An 18,664-nucleotide genomic window follows, 5' to 3' on the forward strand; every position below is an offset into this window, starting at 1 on the left:
TTTCATTAAATTTCCTTCAGTAGTATGAGAGGAGTTGCGGATAAGAGATGGGTACCCCAAAGCGTAACAGACGGACGGACGGACGGAAATACCGATTACTACACACCCTCCCACTTTTCAAGCGGGGGGTATAACAATATATAGCAACACATGGATATTATGGGAGGCGGGGGGTATCATTTAGTGAGCTCATTGCTCACAGTACCTCTAGTTTGTGTTGGAGTGCTCAAGAATTAGTATAGGCACAAATGTGCAGGGGACAGAAAAAAACCTGTGAAAGTTTCATTAAATTTCCTTCAGTAGTATGAGAGGAGTTGCGGATAAGAGATGGGTACCCCAAAGCATAACAGACGGACGGACGGACGGAAATACCGATTACTACACACCCTCCCACTTTTCAAGCGGGGGGTATAACAATATATAGCAACACATGGATATTATGGGAGGCGGGGGGTATCATTTAGTGAGCTCATTGCTCACAGTACCTCTAGTTTGTGTTGGAGTGCTCAAGAATTAGTATAGGCGCAAATGTGCAGGGGACAGAAAAAAACCTGTTTGACCACTCACACACTCGTATACTCTCACTGACCACTCATCCGTATAAAATAGGCCTAATGAATGAATGAATAAGGCAGTGAATGAACATAGTAAATTCCATAGTGACAATGGAATTCACTAGTTACCTGGTACTATAATAATATGATGCCATATAATAATACATGAAAATGATATGAATGATAATTAGTAATATTAATCAATTTTAAATTATAATTCACCCTGTGACATAATACTAATCATGCCTTGCTGTTCCTAAAAGGAGGATTAGCTTTTCAAGTTTTTCTTCCTATACATTACTATGTGTAACCCCACCCTACCCCTGAGGGTCATTATTTGAACAACCTTGAATTTACACTACCTGAGGACACATCTGTAATTCTGTATCAATATGACCAATCATGGCTTTGCTGTTCTCAAGAAGATTTCTAAAGATTTTGCCTATATATTCCTCTGTAAAACTGTGATCATCCATTGTGGCCCTGCCCTAACCCCCAAGGTCATGGTATGAACAATTTTGAATCTTAACCTACATGTACCTGAGGATGTTTCAACAAAAATTTCATCTTTCTTGGCCCAGTGGTTCTTAAGAAGAAGATTTTTAAAAGATGACATTAATTTTTCACTAAATAAAGTAAATTTTTAATTATCGCCCCCTTGGAATGGGGTGTGGCCCTTCATTTAAACAAACTTGAATCCCCTTAACTCAAGGATACTTTGTGGCAAGTTTGGTTGAAATTGGTCAAGTGGTTCTTGAGAAGACAGACAGACGGACTTAGCTACACAGACGGACGCCGCACAAAATGTAATCAGCAGAGCTCACTTGAGCCTTCGGCTCAGGTGAGCTAAGTAATAATCATTAGAATTGAAATCATTTTTGTGCTTGTTTTTATTCATTGTAAATTATGAGAAAATTAATATGAAAAACCTGAGGTAGACTAAAATAAAAACAAGCAGTGCTGTTAGTTACATACTGTATAAGGTAAACAAAATAGGCAGTAAATCATCAGATAATATAAAACATGAAAGCAAGTATCACACATGTATTTGACATAACATGTATATTAATTTTCAAACATGTCAGAATGCACAAATACATGTACACTAGTCAATTAAAGACAATTGCATTGATAGAATGTATGGAAATCCTTGGCACTGTGTGTTAAGCATTACTGAGTGACTTAGACTTGGTATGCACCTGTAATTAAGCATGGTACATCAACAATTCACCATATTCACTGAAGTGGTTTAAACATTGTACAGATCGTAGGATGCCCTTAAGTAAATAAGTGGAGTAAATACTTCAAACTTGAAATGAAATCTGTAAAGCTGTAGTCTAAATATTTTGATGGTCAGTCATAGATCAGTCTCCAGATCCCAATGAAAAGTATCCAAGACAAGCAAGCCACAAATACCATAGGTACCAATGTACATGTACAATTTTAAACACAATTTAACATGCATGTTTTGGCAGTTTACTGAGTAACCCTACATAACATCAAACCTCTCCAAAGTTGATATGTCCGGTGGCCTTGGCGTGGGCCTGGGCCTCCCCCTGACCGGTGAGAAGTTTCTGACACACCAGACACTTTATGGAGAAGTTACCTACATCTGTAAATTGTCGAGAAGCTTTGGCTTCTGATGCTATCTCCATAGCCTGAGCAAGAACTGAGGCATCATTTGTAGGAAATATTGTCTGAACGGGAAGGCTGGGATCTAGTGGCTCCATAATTAAAGGGTCGTAGTGAATACCATCATAGATCACAAATATACGCTCCTTGTACATTTTGTCTTCTCCAAATCTGTCTATTCGACAACTCTGTGTGTCTACAACAGCAATCTCTACATTGAAATACTGTGAAAGGATAGAAATTTCTATGGCCCCACCCCAGGAACCAGGGTTCATGATCCAATGACAGTAAGCATTGTTGGTCTTTCCGAGGAAAGCCTCTGAGAAATTAACAGGGTCACTCATTACCACACCAGCAATGATCTCTCTCATGGCCTTCGAGCATGAAAGATCTACAACACCCTTGTTCATAAGAGCATTAATGCTTGTGAATAAACATGAATTATCTGCTGGCACAACCTTTCTCATTAGAATTCCTTTAGAGTTCATTGACTGTTTCTGAATTACGTTATCTATTTCACGTGTTTGCTGCTGCTGGACTTCCTGTTGGTGTTTACGATTTTCCTCCACGATTAGGGTATCCCCTGACCTGAATGATAACGAGGACAGTAGACTAGTATCATCACTGATGTCTATGACTTTGGGAGGATACCCCTGCCGGATGGTGATGGCAGCCCTGGGGATTTTGGTGACCTCCACAATCTTGTCTTTCAGCTCACTGATCTGTGAGGTCGGGTTTAGCCCTGTAAGGATGTGTTGTCCTGTCTTGGTCTTACATCTCAGCTGTAGAGCTGCCATCCTATCAAAACAAAATAACTAGAATTAAACAATTAGAAATTGATGTTATTACAAACATAAAGGTAAAATTAACATTTTAACTATCGGTATATATTAAATTCTCCACCCCACAACCACTGAACCAGTAATTCATAATCATATATTTCAAAAAAATTCTATACAATATTTTAAAACCTATTTGTACATTGTTATAAGATTATAGCCCTCTATTTTGTCATGTCTACCTGGTACATGATATATTTTACAAACAATCCCTTTTGAATGCATTGTATACATTTTTTCTTCCCCAAAGAATTACATGTAAAGCTCGATCTGCAGCTGTGCCTCATGCCAGTTGATCCACAACAAGGGAAATAACTCTTGTAACTGTGAGTGTACACTATGAAATGAACTTGCACTGTGCAAAATGTAAGAATTTTTTTTTAAATCAAGTTTATAAACTTAAAAAATTCAAAACAAAAATTTGTCTTTATTAGAACCTATATGCACCTTGCAAATGGACTCTGTTGCTTTTTGGATCTCAACCTTTAAACTTTTAAAAACTACTATGCACTTTTGTAGGTTGTGTGGCCAAGTAATGGGTATATGAATATGATTGAATGCTATTTTAATCATGAAATGATTTGCTGAATTAACTACCACTAAGTGGTAGGCTTTCACCTAATATATGGACAGGTCCAGAACAATCTCTTGATTTAGCTATGTGACTATATAGCTTTTATTAAGCTATTCACTCAGAATTGCTTAATTTAGCTATTTTAACACACTTTTTTCTTATACATGTAATTTTCTCAGCAGGTACAAATATTCGCAATTTGGTGTGGTGATGATCGACATTCAACCTTGAACTCTTCTGAAAATAATGCAAAGCCTTGTAAAACTCACTCATCCAATTACGTCTCCTTCAGAGGCTTTGTTCTCAAGTTCTACAAGTTTAGGGCTATATTAAGCAACTGATACAGTTAATTCTGTGATGAAATTGTAAACAGATAAAGGAGACCAATCATGGTCAACAAGATAATTGATTGGTTACAATAATTCAGGACAATGAGAAGCAATCATACTTATCCATGCCTTTACCCACACAGGGAAGTGGACAGTTATACTCTATAACAATAGAAATTCTGTTTTTGCATAAAAGTATTCATCAAAAGCTGCAACAGTGTGCAATATGTTAGAAGAATTTTCATTGATTTTGGTTGGATTTTTTGATAGCCAATAGAACATATACATGTGACTTTTTGTTTATCATGTTTATTTCTAACAAAAAACATTTTCACGAAAAACTTACTTATAAATAGCTAAATAAAGCTATTTTGAATAGCTTAATAAAGCTATATAGCTATTTAGCTAAATCAAGAGATTGTACTGAACCTGATGGATGCAAGGACACTAGAAGTTAATGTACTGACCATGTTGAGACTCGGGATGTGCTTACACATGCACATACTCAATATTTACATTAATTGGCTTCCAGTGCCTGTGCATCCATGTAGGCGAAATCCTTAGACTCCCCCACAGTCACTTGCTTGGTATACGGGGTATCCCCTACTTATATTTTAAGTAGGGGGTACCCTGTATACGAAACAAGTGTGGCCTCCCCACTCAGTTCTCTGAACAGCTGAAGAGAATACCAAACTGCCCCAATTTGATCAATGGTATTCAGAGAATATTTCACACTCTTTTATACTCAAACTGGGGTCTGTTGGGGTTGGAACCAGGTGGCATTAAAACGTTAAATGCTCTCACCTTAAATATATCTATGTGTGTACGAAATACACAATATCTCAAGAACTTATTTCAAACTGATAGCCACAACTAGCGTTTTTGTTGAACCGGATCTGTGTACTACGTCATCAAGTCGCGTGTCCAAGTAAATGCACTGGCATGGCACTGAAAGAAAGTGTCCCGATGTTGAATAAAGGTAAGGATGTCTTTCCATATCTATAGAACATCAGTTAATTGTATGAGGGGACAAATAAAAGGATGTGAGTGTTAATGGTGTCAATAAGTCATGGCTGAAAATTACAGTTCGAATTTCCTCTGTTGCAAATAATCACGAGCACTTGCATCAGAGACACAGATAATAAGTTGATTGCCACAACTATTGTAGATATAATTTAAGTGTGATAATAATTTATTTACATAGTAAGTCATTATATTATGTCATGATGATGATAATTTGTTTGTGTGAATGTTTGATAATCTTGCCAAACTACAACATGTGAAAATCTGGTCTTGACCAGATTTGGAAAGCAAAAAATGTGGACTGGTCATAGTGCGGTACTACGAATCACCGGAATGCCCCGTAATCACCGAAATGCCACTGAAATGCCCCTTATTTTGCTATATATAAACAAAAAATTAATAAATATTGATGACTTTAACTGTTCTAGAGCCTAGATACCGAATAAAAATGTCATAATTTGAACGTAAGTATTTTTATTTGAACAGAAGATTGTGCATGTTATAGTATCTAAGAAAGATAACTCTCACTGATTAAAGGCACGTGCCAAAATAGTCTTATTTTTAATTTTTCTGTTTTAAATATATTCTAAATAATAAGTCATATTTTTCATATCAATTAAAATTTTGTTTGTAATATTATTTACATAATTATATTCTTGATTTCTAAAAACGGAGTACACTAGTGTAATTATACTGGAAAGTTCTATCTTTATATTAAGTTTTAAAGCAAATAGAAAGATCTTTTCTACGTTTAGTTTAAAAAAATATTTACCATGAATGAATTTAATAAAATTTCATTGTTATCTGATATGAAAATGGGACTATTAATGCAACATTTTTTTTTAAATCTTATAATTATTAAAAGTTTGATTGGATCTCTCACTTCTCATCAGTACAGTAACCATGGTAACAGCTGCGTAAAATAGAATCAATGCTTGATGGAATTCTATTCAATTTGTATGAATGAATCCTAAAGAATATTTGATCCTCTGGTAACTAGCAAAGAAAAGAACTGCAATGTTTAAAGAAAATAGCAAAAATTTATCAAAATTATAGTTTTATTTCGTTTTTGTGTTTATGAAATAATATTTTTTTTTAAGTTTCATATTTTTTTACTAGTATTAATGATTAAAAAATGAAGACAAAATTAATTTGATTTATTATGTTTAATTCGTCTGAAACAAATTCTGAAATTATGTTTACTGTGTATACACGGACAGCTAATCTCACTGGGATTAATTAAGTAATTGATCTATTGACAGGTGTGTAGTATTATGTCATATTACATAATCAGGTACATCACAATCAGTGATCGAAATTACGCACGTGCGCTATACAAACATTGACATGGGTATCCTGGGATAATGAACTACATTTGATTCAATAGAAATAGTAAAATTTCACAATTTTACTATATATATTATTTTTAAGTTGTTGAATGGGTTGAATACACCTACATCGTTTTATGAAACAATTGCTACTTTGGAAAGGTTTGTTAATTTACAAGAGAAATGTTCCGTACAATTAATGTTTGACCTGACTGACTATGTATCTAATCAAGTAACAGAATAAAAAAAATCATTAATAGAAATAGTAATATTTTACATGGCCTTAACGAAGTACAAAGTTTAAAACCTTTTTTTCATTTTATGACTGCATTTGTCTTTTGAAATTCTTACATCGCGGTCGTAAATTATCACGGAAATTTGGTGTACCCTCTCTCGTTTTGTTTGGTAAAACGTTAACTTTATGGTCTGTAAAAGAAAATATATACAATAAAAGATAAATTTACTCAATGAATTATGGCAGGTATATATATTTTAACACTACGCCTATTTTCCCGCAGCAGGCGTCTGCAGTGGTGCCAGACAACTCACCGAAAGACAGGTCACTGACAAAAGTGAATTTCGCCGAATGGACAATTCACCGACAATATAGTGTCTGTGAGAAGAAATTCACGGACAATTTTTTTTTTTTTTAAATTGTCAGATGTCGTGTTAAGTAGATCTATTCAGATATAATAAACATAATCAAAGACGTATATATATATAAACATGTTTTTATTTGTCTCTTTTGTATATCCATCATGATGATTGTTGGTCTTACTCATACAGATTGCTTCTCGTGAATCCGAGCAAGGTCATAGGTCTGCAATATTGGATGAAGTATTTGATTTAATGAAAAAAAGATTTGAAAATGAATAAAACGTTTAGTCACATACACGATTTTCTCTACATATTTGTTAAATTTCGATGTTTTATATATTCAGTCGATGATGTGTCTGTTGTTGACCCTTCTTTCGGTGACTTGTCGAAATCGAAAAGTTGGAAGAAAGGGAAGAAAGAAGAAAGTCAAATTTTTTTCTTTTATCATAGTTATCATTTGTCATCTAATTTTCTCCGAGAAATATCATAAGACATTATTATTTCTTAGATTTTAAACATTGTAGACTTCACTTCCTAGGTCATCACCAAAATAATACGAGTTATCGCCCTTTGAAGTACGATACGCTTCGAACACAAAACATGAAAATAATTAATTTTACCGTCAGTTATGCTTTACTGAAAAAAATAAGCATTAATTTTTATGAAAAACATCATGTAAAAACATATGTAAAGGCATTTCGGTGGTTTTGTTGGGCATTTCGGTGATTTTTAGGGGCATTTCGGTGATTACGGGGCATTCCGGTGATTCGTGTTACCTGTCATAGTGCGATACGACATATTCAACCATAATTACGCCTAAATTATAAATTCATATAAATGTATATAAGTATATGTGTTTTGAGAATTATTTTATTTAAAAAAAAGCTTTTACTTAGAGTGCCCAAATTAATGACTTTATGCAGTATAAATGTCATAATGACCAATATTTGCCCCCCAAATCAAACTTTGATGTAGAAATATATAATTATGTATTAAAACAGGAGGATATCTAGACTTCAAAGCACTGAATATTAACATAAGCCATGTCATCATATGTTTGATGATATGACATCAGAAAATTGATGTAAGTTTTAAAATATTTCCATGATTTTCTGACTATATTTATACAGAGACATATAAAACCATATATGTCTCTGATTTATATATTTATTTATTCACCAATCAAGGGCCCTCTGGGGGTATATACAATTAAGAAACAACAATATAATCATGATTATAACAAAGCAAAATTGACTTGATCCTCACTTGTAAAAGTTCTCAGATTTGAAATACTGATATACAGGGTAGTTCACAATGAAATATAAGCATTACATATATAATATAATGATAATAATACAATATGAAGAAAAAAAAAAAAAGTAATAAAATACCAAGCTCCCTTATACTGCAATGACCTGGCAGATAATAGCAAACAAGTTATGTAATCAAATTATTATTATTAATAGTCATATTATTACAAAAAGTATATATACCGGTATATATTTTGTTGGCCTGGCAGCATAAGGCACCAAGGGACGATGCCTATTGAGCAGTCTGGAAAAAATGAAAACCCTATATATGGAAAATGGTGTATATTACGTCAATATTTTGATCAAAACTCACCGAGCGCAGGTCTGCTCAAGCTCTATATTTAAATATTGTGTGTAGAATGATAATTATATCAATGAAATTTGTAAATATTGTTCTTGAGCAGACCTGCGCTCTATTATTTTTAAAGTAAAAATTGAGCAAAATTTGTATATTTTTTCTCTTTCTGAAAGTTAGTAGAAAATCCGAATATTTTGTGATGTCATAAATACAAAATTTGTCAGTAACCTACTTTGAAACTATAATTTTTTTTGATAATTTAGATTTCTCATACAATATATACACTTTAGCACAGTTTAAGAGTATTGTAAATAAATTTGAAGATCAAGGCCGGCATGGTCATTTATAGATAGAATGTTCTATTGTTAAAATGATATTGTCCTACTGACCCGGTTTAACGATAGAATTCGTTCCATGTATTCGTAATGTAGCAAAAGAAACATGGGCGATAACTCGTACTCACTATAACTCAGTGCATTTACTACGAACAATCTAGAGAGTTCCGAATGTAAACATGGCAGGTAAATTTGAAGCGAGAGAAAAACGTTGAGAAAATTAATTGGATTTTCGTCTTTAGATGGATTATTTTCTAGGATAAAAGGCATAAGCAATCTCAAAAAGTTTGTTTTGATTAATTTGGTAGTTATTTCCAGTGCAAATCCTTTTATATTCTTCAAAATCGTTTCGGAGCGGATCCGCTCCGATTTGCTACATTGCAAGTATGTGGGACATATTCTAACTGTGGTGAGGGCTTGTACCGAGACACAGTTAGATCATTCTAACTAGGTCATAAGGTCATTAGCATTAGCTAGTGGGTTAAATTATTTAACCCTTTAGCACAGTAGGTGGGTATTTTTTATCTTAGGGTAGTAGGTTTGAGGCACAGTGTGGACTCCCCTAGCTAATTTAGAAAGAATATTCAGTCATGTAATTCAGGCAGTTTTCTTCCATGACATATCCACAGTATACTCCATACTATTGTAACAGGAAAGGGGAAAATGTGACAGATCAGACCAGGTTTATGTCCAGTTAGATTAGAACAAACCAAGCAGTGCATGCTTTAAACAGGTCAGCTTACCAGTTCTCTATATGGCCACTGGTGAATGAACCTATATATGCCTGACTGTCATATACCATTACCAGTCCCATCTTTAATGTCAGCACCAACTGGTTTCTTGTATCTTTTTCATATTCTGGTCAATAGCATCTAATACAAGATTAAGGGAGAAAATTCAGATCTTGATTTTTTTATTCAGAAACATTAATAATATTGCAAGCTGAAGACAATTTAAGTGCCCTATAACCTAGCTTTATATCTATCTGGTTTTATAACTAGCAAACTTTAAGTTACCTGACCACCACATAAAATCCTCCTTCCTTAATTTTTTGCCTCTGAGAACATATGAGAACATGTGAATCAGATTTTTACGCTTTACTATAGCATACATAAATTTTTATTTACGCACACATGATCATTTTAAGATTTTGGGTGGTCCTTAAACTCCAAAAATACCAGTACATGTAATAGAAAGAAAACACTTAGACCTGCATGGCTATGACACCCCCCCCCCTCTATAAAATCTATAATTTTTTACGCTGTGTTCTGTTCCATTACTGTTTTACATGTACAAATTTAATGTACCGGTAATCCATAATGAATTTTGTAACCATGCAAATGCCTGAATCAAGATACATTAAACTGCATACATTCAAGATTTATGTGTATTATTTTTGTTGCAGAAAGAACTCTGGGTGTCTTTGAGGAGGGAGGGATATAAAAGGTTAGGCCAGGATATTAGCTTTAAGTATATAGTGCAGTGATTGGAGCACCTGTATGTTAAGTGAAGCAAGATGCTGTGTATAATCATCCATGATACATTTTTCTCCCTTCCTGTTACAATACTATATATGACTAACCAATATTTTATTTTGAACAGCTTATAGCAATCACACATGTATACTGTAGTCTGTATACATCCTAATATGTTGCACTATGATTGTCAGATGTCACAAATTCCTTAATTTTCAATATTAGATCTGATATGCATTCAATTTGTATTGTTGTCAAGATCTTGAAAGCCAGTTCATTATCTCTTTATACATATATGAAGGGCAACGGTTAAGGAAAGTAAAGTGATGCACCTGCACTGCTTGAATATGTCTTTATAAATATCTATGACAGTAAGTCATAAAGTAATGAGGATTGAATAGATATTTTTAGATCTATAGAGTCACATTATATTCTCAATTTCTTATGTTAGTATTATTAACATGATTAATCTTCGTAAGGTTTAATTGTCACAACTGGTATCATCTTCGTTAGCCAAGGGTGACAATCCGCTCCTCTCCTCTTTTCAGGAGGATTATAAGGAGTGGATCGTCACCCTTAGCTAGCGAAGATGAAATGGTATATTCTGAAAAATTGAAAAAAAAAAAATAAAATTACAAAATGGGTATTAAATAAAAGTTTAATGGGTCATGTGCATTTTCAGTGAGTTGGTAGGCAACTTTAAACAAATTAATTTTTATTTTAGGCCTTGATATGTACAGTTAACAGTATACATAGAGATTCATTTTATTCAACCAGCAAGGCCAAGTTACTTAAATTTTTATTATCACTCCTTTTCCTTTTTAAAGTAAAAAATATGTCATTTGAATTATCAATACATTATCAATAGAGCATTATCAATTAGATAGTATTGCACTTGGCCCAGAAACCTTGGGGAAGATGGCAGTATGCCATTGATTTCATATCAATGAACAGAAATGCATTGAACTAATTGTTTCTGTATGCTTAATTGTAGGGCAGACATACATAATCACACACAATTCATGCAGAGGTTTCATGCCCGTATTTATACCACTCCAACACATGTTGGTCGAGGTGGTGTATATCATGCGACAAGTGTGTGATTTTTTTAAGAGACTGGAGTTTTTATTAGTTTAGAATGGCTCAAGGTATATTCAATGTCATCTAAGCATTTGGATTAAATGTGTTTTAATTTGCGCAGGCTAGTGGAATAAAGGTTACTGACTGTTTTTTCTGGTGTCTGTTAAGTATTTAAATTCTTTTGATTGCAGTGTTTACAAACAGTATCAAAAATTAAACCTCCCTACAGTGCAGGGTGACCTGTCACATAGAGTTGAAAGAGGGAGATACCTCATCTTCATATAACAAATTATCTGTGTTGTTGACCTGAATTAGTTTTGAAATGTGTTTATTCTTCTGGGATACATCATAGTTCTTTGGACTAGCCACTGTTTTTCACTGTAACATGGATTTATTTTGAGAGCACCCTGTCCATTGTCCAATATTTTAAGAGAGGACTGCAGTCCAATCAAGATGCCTTCATTGTTAACACCTGTCCCACCAGGTAAATGAAATAGATATTAAATATATTTTACATATAGAATATTAGTTCCTTTTCAATTGAATAAGCTACATGTGTTATACAAGAATGGAGAGATCTCATCCTCTGAAATTCACTTTCGAGAAGATAGTAATGTTGGAATGATGATTGAATGAATCTCATGCCTAATGAGGGTTTGTTTAAACTTTTCTGTTATGACCACAGGGACATAGTTTTGTGATAAGTTTTGAATATTTTCCAGTAAGTGGACATATTAGTGAAAATTCAGTGAAATAAGAGAAAAGCAGATGAAGGAAGGGGTGGGTGGGTGTGGATGCATGGGAGGGGGAATGAGTTACTAGTATATGGGATGTGGAGTCAGGGAGGTATGAAGATTGTGAAATACAGAGGAGTTAGTGTGGGGTATCATTTAGGTCTTTATTGCTTAATAGAGAACTTGAAAATTGGAGGGACAACATTTTTAGAAGAAACAAGGATAAAACATTTTCTGGTGACTTTGGAAAGGGAGGTAACTCTGACTTCTTTGTGGGTTTTGATCAGATATACATGTTATGTTGGTATCAAGTGATTTAACTTCTCACTGAAGATATTGTTTAGTGACCAGTACTGCATTTATATTTTACAGTTCTTTAATTCTCTTAATTAAGACCAGCTTAATTACAGTCTTTTTCAGTGTATACAAATGAAGTCAGCTGTTGGAATCAGACAGTAAACCAACTTAGACTACTTTAAAATTTTGAAAAATATTTGATCCCCTCTCCAAAAAAAAACAAAAAAAAAAAACAACAAAAAACAAATTTGCTACCCATGGGCCTGGAGATTTCTTGAATCCACCTGTATGAATAAGAATAAGACAAAAAAAAATCTATGAATATAAACTAGTGCTGGTCATTGCTGGACTCATGTTCCTATTTAGATAAAGTCTATTAGTGATTGTGGTGATACAAATGCACTGCTGTTGAACAAGACTTTCTCTCGTAGACTACATACTGTATTGCATGGCATAGGTTTTCTTTTGAATGAAAAATATGAGAGAGAGAGAGAGAGAGAGAGAGAAAGAGAGAGATTAAGTGCTCACAGCTTTACTGCATAGTGCACTTCACATGCTCAGCTGTAGACAGCTGACTGTTTACAATATTTTTTCTGCTGTTAATTATGATGCAGTATTTTTCTGTTATTCTCAGATGTCTGCATGTGGATTGTGATTTTTTTAAAAATCATTTTCATTGATCTGTAGGAAGGTAAATACACATGTATAGCCATTGTCTTCAGGAGGACTGACAAGTTATAACAGCTGGCCTTCATGCATCATTCTGTATGGTTATACATGTAAATAATGTTTGTGTCATACTAGTAATCAAGCACTTGAGGATATAGAGAAAAAATTGAATTTCGTATTTATTCTGGGAACCAAAAACTCATTGATGATCAGTTAGAACAGGTGTATAAACATGAAGAATACTTTCCAGAAAAGAACTTGTAGCCGGGAAACTTAAAGTAACCCCGCCAGTTTAAAAATAACCATAATATTTGATAGGAGTGAATGATTTTAAAAGTGAAGTTAAGCACTCTCTCCTGGAGTGACAGGTGTATAGGATGATCATGACCTGTGTGTATAAATATGACCTTTATGGGGTGTTATAAATCTGGGTTGACCTTGGATGACCTTTATTTGTTTGTACACACATACATCCCTCACGGTGGTTATGATGTAAGAGTTTAGATCAGGATGTGGTAGACATTGTCTTCCTCCTTAACATCAGTGAAGTCACCCAAACCAAATATTGGTTTATAATCAGAAATGACAGTCCAGCCATATAACCTGCTGCATGTCTCTGATGTACCATGTCTCCTTTAAATGCTTAAGCCTCACAGAGTCCGGCTGATTCAACAAGGATATTTTTTTAACACCCTTTGTGGAGTGTAGTATTAATTTCTTGTGATAGACATTTTTTTCCTGGTGTGTGAATGAAACTTTTTTTTTATACCTTCATTTTTCAGTCAGGATTCGTGTCTGTTAGACACTTTTTTTCTCAGGTGCTTTAGTGTTTACAGACCCTTACAGAACAGTAATGTTTGCTGCAGACCTGCTGCAAATTTGCCGCAAGTCTGCGGCAAACAAATTTGTTTGCAGGAAGAAAAAAATCATGTTCGCAGATGTTCGCAGCTAGCTGCAACCCTTCTGCGAACATTGCGGCTTTTTGCTGCAAGCTTGCTGCAAATTCGCAGAAACTTGTCTCTTCGCAGAAACCTTGCAGGAAACTTAAACCATCAGATATTGTTCGCAAGAAGCTTGCAGGAAACTTTGACCATCAGATATTGTTCGCGAAAAGCATGCAGGAAACTTTAACCATCAGGAATTGTTCGCGAGAAGCTTGCAGGAAACTTTGTCCATCAGATATTGTTCGCGACAAGCTTGCAGGAAACTTTACCTATCAGATATTGTTTGCGACAAGCTTGCAGGAAACTTAAACCATCAAATATTGTTCGCGAGAAGCTTGCAGGAAACTTTAACCATCAGATATAGTTAGCGAGAAGCTTGCAGGAAACTTAACCATTACATATTGTTTGCAAGAATCTTTAAAAAAAGCTTTTACAAAGATCATGGTTGATAACACTTATTCTTAGTTATCGGATGCTTAAATTTAAAAGCATTAACACTTTTTAAAAAATAAGTATACTATTTATTCACCCAAATCAAATAAACTGTCACAAAAAATTCACAAGGCCTACAAAAATGTGCTTCTAAACTAATGTTTTATGATTTCAATGTGTACAAAGTAGTGAAATGGACAGATCAATTTAAAAATATAAGAATTTAAGAATTTGGAACCCTTGATAGGTTTTATAAACAGAATTTTGTACAAACACATCATTATACAAAAAATGCATGAGCACTGTGGGATTTCAGTCAGATTCTACAACATTTGGGAAATTGCAGAGAAAAATTTTCTCTTTGTTTAATTTGTCTGTCAAACTCATATATACAACAATGTTCAAAATTTTTGACACATTTACAACTTGAATAATATCTGTTTTCATTGCCAATTTGATATGTGATACATCAGCTTGTAAGAAGTTGTCCTCAATAATTGATTGTTCTTCACATTTTAATTCATGAATAATGGCTAACAATACTGAATTACATAGACACAAGTCTTCAATGCAATCACAAGCTTTTGCCAATACATAACTCTCTATTTGACCAAAGTGTATTCTTTTATCTACCGTGTCAAAATAACTTACAGTATAGGTATTTCTCATATAAACCCTGGTGTATTCCATAGAATGTATTATTCTTCCTCTAAGTAATATTCTTTTATATGTTAATAGCTTTACTGGTTTAAATTTGCATTCTTTAAAAATTTTGCTATACAAATTATCTGTCAAAAAAGCAGTTTTACTCATGCCAATAGGAAAAGATCCTGATGATGTTCCTAATACAGATTTAATACAATGGCGTTTATGACTTAGTTTGTTTGCAAAGTCTAGAAGTCTCTGATCATCAAATTCTTCAATCATACTTGACATATTCTGAAGTACATTTAAACCACACATAATTTGTAATTCAACATTTTGTGTACCATGGAATAATTCCATCAACGTACCGTTAATATTTTCAAATGGAAAGCACGAATAGACCCAAAGAGGTCCTAATTGTGTTACACATTGTGGTAAATGCAGTAGTGAATGCATATTCAAAGTAAGGTATCTTTCCCCGTACAAGGAAGGAAACATGTGCACAAAATATGACAATAGCTTAGAGCTTTTCTCTATGTCTGTAGAAGCTACACTATCTGAACACAATAAAAAAATACCTTCAACGAAACAAGCAAAATGCAACAAGTATTTCCCAGGTAAAATATCATGAAGAATAGGTAATGAATAAAAAAATAACCAAGACCGCAATTCAGAGGCCTTCCAATATTTAAAATGGTCAGACAATGATCTTGGAACTCTTGTGATAATAGATGGTGGTCTAATCTGCAAAAGTCTTTGATCGATAATTTCAACATAGTTAGATATTGAGAAAATTTCCTTACTGTGTGTGCTGCTGATCCACAGAGTAGTTAAAAGTTTACCTATTCCTAGAAGTACACCGTGCATGTAATCTATTGAGGTTGACTTTACAAAATCATAGGACTTTAGAGTCATCAAAAATGAGGGTCCTTTTATTCCATTGACTGTTTTTCTGTTTTCTATTGCCAGAACTGCATCTCTCAGGCAATTTTCAGTTGTTCTCTCTTCATGTTTAGGCATAGATGCATCATATGGAAAGGTGTGAACACTTCCACCTTTTTGTGTTCTGTACGTTTCCCCTGGATGTAAGCATAACATACAACTAAACTGGCCATTAAATTGGTTACAATTTAACACTATACTTTTGGCTGGAAGATCAGCTGTGCCACAGATTAGAAAGCCTTTTGTGCAAATCTTCTCACTCTCCACTTCGTATTGAATTCCATTACTTTCTAAAATTTTCAGAGATTCCATAAGCGGTTTTGTGAAAATACTCATAAATGGCTTTGACTCACCAAACCAGAGTCCACAAAGGATCATATTTTCTTTCAAAAATCTTTGTTTGAATGGGAGTTCATTAATGACTAGATAGAGGGGCCAAAGGGAAAATTTTGAGCTTTTGAAAACAGGAATTCCATCCGTGTTCCATGTGAATGAAACATTTGTAGGGTTTTCCGAAGATAAGGGACCTCCATTTTCTGAAAATCTTTTGTAAACAGCACCATCATATATGTCTTCAATTCCATTTAGCTGCTTCTTTTTTCTGTGAAATCTGGATTTAATTAAATTCAAAATTCCAGGCCTCTTCATTATTTTCTTTAACTGTTCTTCCAATGGTAATTCTATAAAATAGTCTTTGTTTTTAACTCCTAATTGTATTCCACAGTCTTTAGATGGACAATTAGTGTCATTTTCTTTCACACTTGTCATACACTGCTTACAAAAATAATGTTTCACTATTGGAGAATGCATATCTGCAAAATACCTTTTAAAAGCATAAATGCTCTTTAGACCTGGATGAGAATGTAAGCAGTGTAGACTAACAAGAGTTAGTGTATCTGCCAGTTGAGCTCCACTGATAGAATGGCACATAGCATAAAGAAGAATTAATACCATACTATGATGTACACTCATAAAATGACCTGGGTAAATTGGGGAATCTTTTGGAAGAATTTCTTCTGGGTCACTGGCCAGATTTTCTTCATCTTCTATTAATTGATCCTCAATCACATGACTCTCATTATCTTGAATCAAGTTCTCAAATGAAAAATCATCCTCTTCACAACTTTCTGTAACAACACTGGTCTCCATTAATTCTGAAACAATTTCATAAAAGTCTTTCCTAATGGGCAATTGTGGATTGGAAGGAAAGTCCTCATGTTTCTCAGAATCTGTGTTTAATTGACCAGTTGGATAATAGTCTGTAGCTGATAAAGAGACAGTTTCAGATCTTTCAAGTTCCGAAGGCTGTTGCTCTGTAGATTTTTGTTTTCTTGCACCACTTTTCACATATGATCTGGGCCGAACTCTTCCAAGATTGTCAAGTTTCTTTTTCTTTTCTGGTGTGGGGACTGATAAAATAAAAATGGAAAGTACTTGATTTCAAATTCAGACTGAAACTTGTTCACAAAATGAAGCAACAAAAAAAAAAAAATAAATAAAATGTAAAATCAAGATATTCTTTTTTTAATATTTTCTACAACAGTGGAGGTTAGCAAGCAAGAATATGTAAAGATACCAGTTAATATAATTGTTGACAGTTGCATCATGATATATCACATGACCACATTATGTTATGTTTAGTATCGTTGGATTTTAGGTAGCTTGCGATACTCAGGTCTAATTAGTTTTAAAGCATAAATGAAGCTTTTATAAAAAAAAATGTTGGCATAGTGCATATGGTTATTAATTATTTACCTTGTTTCTCATCATTATACTCATTTGAAGAGTACATGTAATTATCAGACTGAAGTTCAATCTCCTCATCCTGCACATCTTCAATGCACACCTCATCTGTACATACGCTATTGTCTGTAAAATAAACACTGAAGAATTCACAAAACGCATAGGATAATCATGGCATGCATGGTCATTTTCACACTCTGTCAAATTAAAAAAAGTTATTCAAGAGACTGAATCAATGGAACCTATTGACTTAATTTTAACCGCACCAATATGTCATTTTGAGTACATATTTCTTTGTAATTTTTGAAACGTCAACTGTTAATTGTTATTCTGACTTTTTCTTAATTTTTTTTTTCAACGTTAAAATGGTAAAACGCTGATCATTTTTCGTGCCTTTTTATTATCATTATTTCTTTCAATGTATGGACATTCCCTGATTTATAAGAATATAAGAATGAAGAATTTCATAAGCTGGTTATGAGGGAATTCTGTGACGTGCGTATGCAATTATGCTGGATCTAGCCTCATTTATTGTTTCACCATCTGAAATGTTGTAACATGGTATATTTGGAATATGTGTATATTACAATTACATACCATTATCGGCAAAAATAGGAGTCTCAATGTTTTCACTTTCTTCTTGGGAAGCCATGCTGCTAAACCGGATGTAAATAAACGAAAGACTGATGGGTAATTTTGATATTTGGGATTCGAAAAAAAATACCGGATTGATTCAAATTTTCTAGTTAAGGTAATCGAACGACTATTAATTCACTCAAACATTAAAAAAATTCTGTATTCATATTTATTGACAATTTAGTTTGTATATAAACAAACTAAAAAAAATTAGAATGTAACTTTCGTTTTGTTAACTACCGTTTCGT

At 33.7% G+C, this 18,664-nt stretch overlaps 2 protein-coding genes across 2 annotated transcripts; both read right to left on the reverse strand.

Moving 5' to 3' along the window:
• Positions 1-1,583: 1,583 nt before the first annotated feature.
• On the reverse strand, positions 1,584-4,911 carry LOC134270885 (ubiquitin thioesterase OTU1-like). The gene is made up of 2 exons (XM_062753134.1): positions 4,733-4,911; positions 1,584-2,984 (listed from the first exon to the last, which is right to left on the reverse strand). Exon 2 carries the CDS (start codon positions 2,981-2,983, stop codon positions 2,054-2,056), a length of 930 nt encoding a protein of 309 aa, XP_062609118.1. The 5' UTR covers position 2,984; positions 4,733-4,911; the 3' UTR covers positions 1,584-2,053.
• Positions 4,912-14,025: 9,114 nt separating this feature from the next.
• Positions 14,026-18,638, reverse strand: LOC134270884 (uncharacterized). Its single transcript, XM_062753133.1, has 3 exons — positions 18,378-18,638; positions 17,793-17,906; positions 14,026-17,446 (listed from the first exon to the last, which is right to left on the reverse strand). Exons 1-3 carry the CDS (start codon positions 18,430-18,432, stop codon positions 14,763-14,765), a joined length of 2,853 nt encoding a protein of 950 aa, XP_062609117.1. The 5' UTR covers positions 18,433-18,638; the 3' UTR covers positions 14,026-14,762.
• Positions 18,639-18,664: the final 26 nt, after the last annotated feature.

The sequence above is a fragment of the Saccostrea cucullata genome, unplaced genomic scaffold, assembly GCF_032062105.1.
Source record: "Saccostrea cucullata isolate Sc308-1 unplaced genomic scaffold, CSIRO_AGI_Scuc_v1 ctg1003, whole genome shotgun sequence".
NCBI lineage: Eukaryota > Metazoa > Mollusca > Bivalvia > Ostreida > Ostreidae > Saccostrea > Saccostrea cuccullata.